This window comes from Vombatus ursinus, unplaced genomic scaffold, assembly GCF_900497805.2.
Source record: "Vombatus ursinus unplaced genomic scaffold, bare-nosed wombat genome assembly UNPS02014781.1, whole genome shotgun sequence".
In the NCBI taxonomy this organism is placed as follows: Eukaryota; Metazoa; Chordata; class Mammalia; order Diprotodontia; family Vombatidae; genus Vombatus; species Vombatus ursinus.
Genome location: NW_020954559.1, coordinates 40339680 through 40348904, shown reverse-complemented (window position 1 = coordinate 40348904; position 9225 = coordinate 40339680). Strand labels below are relative to the sequence as shown.

The 9225-nt window shown below is 37.0% G+C and overlaps 1 protein-coding gene across 1 annotated transcript; it reads right to left on the bottom strand.

Moving 5' to 3' along the window:
- Positions 1–2588: 2588 nt before the first annotated feature.
- LOC114046126 (uncharacterized protein CFAP97D2-like) lies at positions 2589–8817 on the bottom strand. The gene is made up of 3 exons (XM_027866384.1): positions 8657–8817; positions 4591–4671; positions 2589–3308 (listed from the first exon to the last, which is right to left on the bottom strand). Exons 1-3 carry the CDS (start codon positions 8813–8815, stop codon positions 3186–3188), a joined length of 363 nt encoding a protein of 120 aa, XP_027722185.1. The 5' UTR covers positions 8816–8817; the 3' UTR covers positions 2589–3185.
- Positions 8818–9225: the final 408 nt, after the last annotated feature.

The following is a 9225-nucleotide window of genomic DNA, read 5'->3' as shown; positions in this document are numbered from 1 at the left end:
AACAAAGTCAAAGATCGTTAAGTCCAAAGCCTCCAAGAAAAATATGAATTGGTCTCAGGCCACGGAAAAATTCAAAAAGGAGTTTGAAAACCAAGTAAGAGATGTAGAGGAAAAATTAGGAAGAGAAATGAGAGTGACATAAGAAAACACGAAAAAAGAGTCAACAACTTGGTAAAGGAGGCACAAAAATACTGAAGAAAATAACACCTTAAAAAAACAGACTATGCTAAATGGTAAAAAGAGGTCCAAAAAGCCCAAGAGGAGAAGAATGCTTTAAAAAAGCAGGTTTGGCCAGTGGAAAAGGAGATACAAAAGCTCACTGAAGAAAAAATTACTTAAAAATTCGAATTGAGCAGGTAGAAGCTAATGACTTTATGAGAAATCAAGAAATAATAAAACAAAACCAAAAAGATGAAAAATAGAAGACAATGTGAACTATCTCATTAGAAAAACAACTGACCTGGAAAATAGATCCAGAAGAGACAGTTTTAAAATTACTGGACTTCATGAAAGCCATGATAAAAAAAAATAAAGCCTAGACATCATCTTTCAAGAAATCATCAAGAAAAACTGCATTAATATTCCAGAACCAGAGGATGAAGTAGAAATTGAAAGAATCTATTGATCACTTCCTGAAAAAGATCCCAAAATGAGAGCTCCCATGAATTTTATAGCCAAATTCCTAAGTTCCCAGGTCAATGAGAAAATATTGCAAGCAGTCAGGAAGAAACAATTCAAGTATTGTGAAGCCACAGTCAAGATAACACAAGATTCAGCAGCCTTTACACTAAAGAATTGAAGGGTTTGGAATATGATATTCCAGAGGGCAAAGAAGCTAGGGTTACAACCAAGAATCACTTACCCATAAAACTGAGTATGATCCTTCAGGGTAAAAAAAAAAAAAAAAAAAAAAAAAGAATATTCAATGAAATAGAGGGCTTTCAAGCATTCCTGATGAAAACATCTGACCTGAATAAAAAATTTAACTTTTAAATACAAGACTCTAGAGAAGTATAAAAAGCTAACTAGGAAAGAGAAATCATAAGGGACTTAATAAGATTAAACTGTTTAGATTCCTACATGGGAAGATGGTATTTGTAACTCATAAGAACTTTCTCATTATTAGGGCAGTTAGAAGTACATACATAGACACAAGGCATGGGTGTGAATTAAATCTGATGGGATGATTATCTAAAAAAAATTAAATTAAGGGGTGATAAAGAAAAATGTACTGGGAGAAAGGGAAAGGGAGAAGTAGAATGGGGTTATATAAGTTATATGACATAAAAGAAGCATAAAAGAGCTTTTACAATGCAGGGAAGTGGTGGGGAAGGCTTGAACCTTATTCTCATCAGAAGTGGCTCAAAGAGGGAATAACATACACACTCAATTGGGTATAGAAATCTATTTTACCATTCAGTAAAATAGAAGAAGAAGGGGATGCTCATAGAAGGGAGGGTGGATTGGGGGAGGTGGTAGTCAAAAGCAAAACACTTTTGGAGAGACAGGGTGAAAAGAGAGAAAGAACAGAATGAACGGGGAAAATAAGATGGAGGGAAATAATGTTTGCAGTCATAACCGTGAAAAAAAATTTTGAAGCAAGTTTTTTCTGATAAAGGTGTCATCTCTCAAATACAAAGAGAAATGAGTCAAATTTATAAAAATAAGTCATTCCCCAACTGATAAATGATAAAAAATAAGAACAGTCAGTTTTCAAATGAAGTAATCAATGCTATCTATAGCCATATGAAAAAAATGCTCTAAATCACTATTGGAGAAGTGCAAATTAAAATAATTCTGAGGTATTACCTCATAGCTATTAGATTGGCTAATAGGACAGAAAAGGAAAATGACAAATGGTGGAGGGCATGTGGGAAAAAATGAGACATTAATGCACTGCTGGTGGAGTTGTAAACTGATTCAACTATTCTGCAGAGCAATTTGGAACTATGGCCAAAGGGCTATAAAACCATGCATAACCCTTTGACCTAGTAATACCACTACCAGGTCTGTATCCCAAAAGAGATAAAAAGCAAAAGGGAAAAAGACCTATCTGTACAAAAATATTTATTGCAGCTCTTTTCTGGTGGCAAAGAATTGGAAATTGAGGGCATGCCCATCAATGGCTGAACAAGTTGTGGTGTATGATTGTGATAGAATACAATTGTACTATGAAAAATGATGAGCTAGATGCTCTCACAAAAACCTGAAAAGACTTACATTAATTGATGCAAGGTGAAATGATTAGAAACAGGAGAAAATTGTGCACAGTAATGGCAATATTGTAGGATGATCTACTGTGAATGACTTAGCCATTCTCAGCAATACAATGATCCAAGACAATTCTGAAGTACTTATGATAGAAAAATGCTATCCATCCCCAGAGAAAGAACTGATGGAATCTGAACACAGATAGAATCATACTCTTTTTACTTTCTTTATTTTTCTTTTTTTTTATTTTGGTCTATATTTTCTTTTACAACATGATTAATATGGAAATATGTTTTGCATTACTACACATGTATAACCTACATCAAATTGCTTGCCTTCTCAATGAGGGAGTGGGGAAGGAGGGAGAAAATTTGGAACTCAATTTTTAAAATGAATGTTGGAAATAGTTTTTACATGTAATTGGGGGAAAATACAATACTAAATGAAGCAAAAAACTGGATTAAAATGCTGCATTCCTCAAGCTCATTTTCATGCTTTTTTCATTTTCATTTGCAACATTTTGCTTAGCCATCAAATACTCTTAAATAATGTCATACACCCTGGAGTTGTTCCTTTGGTATATAGGAATAGTGGTGATAATAAAATGTGCTTGGGAAACCTTAAAGCACTATTTAAAAGTGAGTTGTTATTATCCCATCCTCATCTTTTTTGGTGGGTTTCTAATAGAATCAGTCCTGAGACAAGACACTATTCTGCTATTATTTAATTTAAAATTATTATATTCGACTATTATGATACCTAACGTTCTATGAACCATTGTACAAGGGATAAAATATTATTGTTACTATTCTAATACCTGAAGGATCTGTGATTTCATCAGTGTGGGGAGGGAACTCCAAATGTGGGAACTCCCTCTGTCAATTCAGATTATAACCTATCTCTGACTTAGTGGAAAAGTCCTCTGGAGTTGCCTGAAGTTTCTCCTCTACCTTCCGCCCTCTCCTCCTTCTTTATTACCATCTTTGTCTGTAGTCATTTAAGAAGTCACATGCATTGTGAGTCCTCATGCTGAAAGCTATCCTCTCCATCAGCCAGCGATTTTCTCTCTCAATGAATCGAAGTCTTTCTGTCTCCTTCTGTAGAGTACAGGGACAGGGAAAAGACCATTTTTAGAATGAGGGGGAATCAGTCCTCTTTGGGAGCATCAGCATTTTTACTAGACCTGTCTTTGATTCCCTCTACTCTGCATTTGCTTTCCTCTAGTTAAGGGCCCGGCTAGGTAGGTATTGAGTGCTACAGTACAGAAATCTTCAGAAATCATGGAAACAATCATGAGGGTGAGCTTTTCAAATGAATCCTTTGTGACCTTGAGTACACAAAAATGAAGACCACCCTCATGCTCTGAATAGAGGTTAAGAAAACAAAGGTGACAAGGAATGTGGTAGCATTAGGTCACCCCTCAATAACACTGGAACATGACAATGGTAACGGAGAGAAAAGCAAGTCTCCACGGGGGAGGTTTCACAGGGCTCCAAAGTAAAAAACCTTTGAGGCCAGAGGAGAAGGCTAGTCTTTCACTACATGTCTGACTATTTTTTTTCTTTCTGGTGAGGCAAACAGGGTTAAGTGACTTGCCCAGGGTCACACAGCTAGTAAGTGTTAAGTGTCTGAGACTGCATTTGAACTCAGGCGCTCCTGACTCCAAGGCTGGAGCTCCATCCACTGTGCCACCTAGCTGCTCCCATGTTTGACTTTTTAGACTTCAGAAATGCTAGCCTGGATTGCTCTGAGTTGGTTGTTTGTATTTGATCCTGTCCATTTAAGACTACTTCTTGATTCCTTGATTCCTGGTTTTATTTCTCTCTTTAAAATGAATGAGCTCATGCTACTTTTTTTAATCATCACCGTCAACCCCAACATACAGAGGCAATACCATTTAAGAACAAAGAAATAAACAAATGAAAACCTCAAACCATGATATTTTGATTTCATGATCAGATATTATCTGAGTAACCATGCCGCACCAACTCTCCACATGCAGCTGTACCTTTCTCAAAATACAGTTAAGTGGTGAAAATTACCCTAACCTTTAGAACTGGCAGAGTGCTTAGCTGATAGGAATATATTTTTTAATCATATTTCTACTACTATTTTCCTTCTATCTCCCCTTATAATTTTAAAAAATTAGTAATAAGGGGTAATGCTAAGAAAAAGGGACTTCTGATGCAGTGACCTCTAAAGCTTTATTCAGGAGCAAGTGAGGTTAAATTGGTTTTTCCAACTGTGTCTTTTTTATAAAATATGATTAAAAAAAAACCAGTTATTGTGCCTGACCTTTTAAATTCCCTGGGTTTGCAGCTGACTTTTTTTTTTATTGTTAGCTATTACATTAATCTAGAGAAATCACCCAAAGGATACCTTGAATTTCTTTAGATTGAGTTGAATATGGTTGTAGATCAAAGGAGAACTACAATCCACTACTGCTTTGGCATTCTCAACCTGTAAGCAGAAAATGAACATTTTTATTCCAAGTGCAGACAATCAAATAAAATCTGCCAAGATTTGTAGCCACATTGTTATCAGAAAGGGAATCACAGTTTTGTCCCCTAAAACAATGTTACTAGCTTGACGACTCACAAAGGGAGTGTGTGCTACAGTCACCTCATACCAACTTACGGAGCTAATTGTTTAATTTTCAGTGTGAGTATTTACACCTTGAAAATAGGCAAAGCGCTACAAATCGAGACTTGGTTTGTTCTTTTATTGATTGTCTAGACTTAAGAGAGTGATGGAGAAAATGTTGATAATAGAGGTTAGGCTTAAAAGTGTGTCTTACAGGATTTGTTTGTTTTCCTCCAAGTAGCTGGTTGTTAAACATGTGTCAGAACCCCCACCCCTAGAACTTCCAACTATGAGTACTCTCTCTACCAGTGGAGATCGAACCCCTTTTAGTCAAAAAAAGCATTTATTAAGCAACTCCTATATGCCAGGCACTGTGCTAAGTGGTGGGCCTATAGAGACAAGCAGAAAGCCAACATTGCTGTCAAGGACCTCACAGTCAAATGAAGGAGTCACAACATGCAAACAACATGTGCCTCAATAGATAGTTTTTATGAGGTGCTAGAGGAAAACTAAACAGAACAAAGCATCCCTCATGCCAAACTTCCTGGTGATGAGCCTTTCCACGCTAGTTCCACCTAGTTCTTGGAACAAAGATAAATAACCCAAGAATGACCCTATCTTCCAAGTCTTTCTGGTTTGGTAGACCTTCAAGGGCTTCTGAAAGGGTAAATCAAGCCACTGCCAAGTGGAGGAATATCTGTGTTTGTATGTGAATGTATACACACCGAGGAAGCAGATTAGATATGAAACAGAAGATAAATAGATATGGAATTTAGAAATATATTTGTATATGGACACATATACATAAATATATAACATACAAACACAGATCAATACTACCACTTTTCATAGTACCAGTGATTTTACTGGTATAGGGAACTTCTGGTGTCTTTTTATTAGGTTAGGGATGACTCTTGAATCTTCAAGATAACACTGAATACATAAATCTTTTGACTATATCGTTCTCCTCTTCTGAATTTGTGTGTTGCTTTATGTATGTTTGTCCAAACCCCTCCAAGATTCAATAAGATTCTTATAAGCCAGCATATCATTTCCTATTTCTTTTAACTCCTAATGACTACTTTAGTACCACATACACAGTAGGTTATAAATACTGAGAATAACAGAATTTTACTAGAAATTGTCTCGTTCCAGTCCCTCATTTTACAGATGAGAAAACAGAGGCCCACAGAGAGAGCTCAGTAGTGGCAATCAAAACTGGAACTTAGCTCTCTTGATTCTCAGGACTGTTCTCTTCTGCTGTACCTCAATGCCCTTCGTTCCCTATTCCCTAAGGGAAATCCTGGACTACATCTTTGTATTTTGTCTTTTTTTTTTTTCATAATTGTGGGGATAGGTTAGAGGGTATGTAAAATTATTCTTTTAAAGAATAAACTAGAGATAGCCAGAAGATGAGCTAACTAAAAGGCCTGCCAATCTTCCATCTTTGAAACTGCTGAGGATAAAACCTTTCCTTTTCCCTTTTGGAATGGCAGGGAATCATCCCTCCCTACCCCTCCCCCCACCACTAGGTAAATGGAAGGGTTTTCTCTAATAGTCTATGACATTCTGAATTATCATAGATTTTCAGGTGTATCTGTCAAGTACAGATTTATGACATTCTGAATTGTCAGAAAATTGGGCAGATTCATTTTATGTATTCTTCTTCACAATGACCTTGTTGGATAGGTTTTCATTTTGCTATTTCTCTTGAAGAAACTGACATGTAGGTAACCAGCATGACTTTCCCAAGTTCGCATTTGTCCAGTGATAAACCCGAAATAGGAAGTGACAGTGAAGAAACCTGTTTTACTGGTAGTCCCCAACTCACAAACTGATTCTGAAAATTTGTTTACAGGTTAATTGTTTGTAATGTAGAATGCATTTATCCATAGAAACAGTGTTGTCAGTGGTGGTTGGGGTAACAGGCCACAAAAGGCTATGTGACCCACAAGGTAGTTGAACCAAATGCTCCAGAAACTTTTTTTAAAAATCAGGTTTGTTATTTCATCTGTGTAGGGAGCTTCTGGTGAGAAACTTCTACCTTAGAGAGTGTCAGAGACAAAACCTGAATCTAGCCCTTCCTTAGGACTTTACACCATTTTGTCTTTCTGTAGAAACTTTCATCTATTACATTGTTTCTTTGGGAAAAATCTATTTGGAGCCCAAAAATAAAAGACAGGATTAGGAACACATCTGTCTGTACTCCTCATTGTGCTGGATGGGGAGGGAAGGCCTTTCCTTTTTACAGCCACCATAGTGAACCATCACTGAAAGTATCTTCCTGACACAGCTTGATGAGTGTTGGCAAAGGCTATGCAGCAGTGACCGTGCAGGGGTAGGCACAATGATGTAGGAGTGGAGTCAGAGGACCTGGGTTTGAATCACAGCTCTCCTCTTCATTTGGTACAAGACCTTGTGCAAGTCACATCATCTCTTTTAGTCTCAGTCTTCTCATCTATAAAGTGAGCAATTGCACTAAGTGATCTCTAAAGTCCCCTTCAACTCTGATATTTTGTGACCTTCTTAATCGACACAATTTTCATCTATGTCTTTCTATAAATCTTTCATAGAGGATTTGATAAAAGATATGTCCTAAAACATGCTACACTTAAAACCATATTATGTTTAATGGAGATTGAATTAAATGGTCAACATATATAATAAAACTTATGGGAAATGGTGATAAAAATTTCTTAAACCATGCCTAAAATTCCTTTTAGATTTCCATGTAAAATAATAATATTTCACAAATATTGTTTTATGTAATCCTTCTGTTATCTCTGCATCAGGGGAAGAAACTGTATTCTTTAATGAAATGCAGCATACATAATTAGAAAGATTTGACAGGCCCTGAATACATCACTTCACTAGCATTTTAATAATAAAAAAAAGTATCCTGAGAAAGGCTATATACTAGGAGGGGTCCTTAATCTTTTTTGTGTCATAGACTCCTTTGGCAGTCAAGTGAAGCCTACTGGCCCCTTCTCAGTAGAATGCTTTAAAATGTATAAAATAAAGTACATGGGATTATAAGGGAAATAAATTACATTAGAATACAGCTATCATTTTTTATGATGAACCCCAGGTTAAGAATCCCTACTATAGACCAAAATATAACTTTCAAATGCCATGCGTGAAGAGTCAAATCCTGTTTTTCAGAGGCCTGTGTATAACTATGATGGATATTAGCAATATGCCTCTTCATCCCCCAGTGGAGGTATTGAACTACCACCTTATTTAGCTGCTGTTGAACAGGGGCTACTGAATATATAATTATTTCTCTTATGTGGACTAATTTCTGTTCTCTCTTCTTGCCATTTGTATCTTCTTGGACCCAGAACACTAGATTTGATCAAAACTGGCTCCCTGCTTTGATGAGTTAAAGCTACCATACAGGATACACAAGCAGTCCCCATTAGTGTGGCTAATGAGCTCAACTGGGCATACATCTATAAATAGCAGAACAACACTTCCTAATAATGAAACCAATAAGATGTTGAGAAAGGGTCTCCTGAGACAAGTCCAATGTGGTGGAATCCCTCCCTCTTTGCCAGCATCACTCAGACACAGCTAGCATGTGGCAGTCAGAAATGTGTTGCGGGGAAACAGACAGTGTCAGAGAAATGGATAGGGAATCAGAAGGGTCTCCTTCAGCCCTGACTCTGTAGTCTGGGTAATGAGAGAATACACTAAAGACTGCTATCTGGTATTTAACCAGAAGATGGTGCTTATTAGCCTTTCTCCTATAAACTCCCATTTGTGAAATACTAGAGAGAGAACTATCCTCATTTGGATCTGAAAATATTGCTTGTCTATCAAAACCATCCATGCTCAGTTACAAGGTTAGAATTGTGCCTACCTTTCTCCTGTGGTCTTTGTAGGCTCTCTCCCACGATTTCTGGTTGAATATATTTTCACAGTAATTAAACATAGGGTGGCAGGACCGATGCATTTCAAACTGTTTGATGGGTCTGTGCACCTCTTCACAGAGAGATATCACTTTAACACAAACCTTCATGCAAAGCCCTGGAGACTGTACTTGTGTTTGTAGGAGATCACATGGTAGTTGTCATGCCATCCAAACTAAAGGGAAGAAAAAGAATAGCTGGTGTAGCTTTTCAAACAGTATATAGAATGGCAAAGAAGAACGAATTCCAGTATTCCAAGGGGATAGTTTCTCAATAGTACTTTAATAGAACAGAAATTCCATTTTGGTTACCTCTTATCCCATTTGCCCAGTGACTGAGGAAGAAAATATACCAGATGGATGTTAAAATATTCCTTTTTTCTTTTCTTCTCCTTTCCTCTCTTCTCCTGTCCTCTCTTCTCCCCTATTCTTTCCTTCCCTTTCCCCTCTCTCTTCTCTTCTCCTCTCCTCTCCTTTTCTCTCCTTTCCTTTCCTAATGGAGTCACAAAGAGTCAGACCCA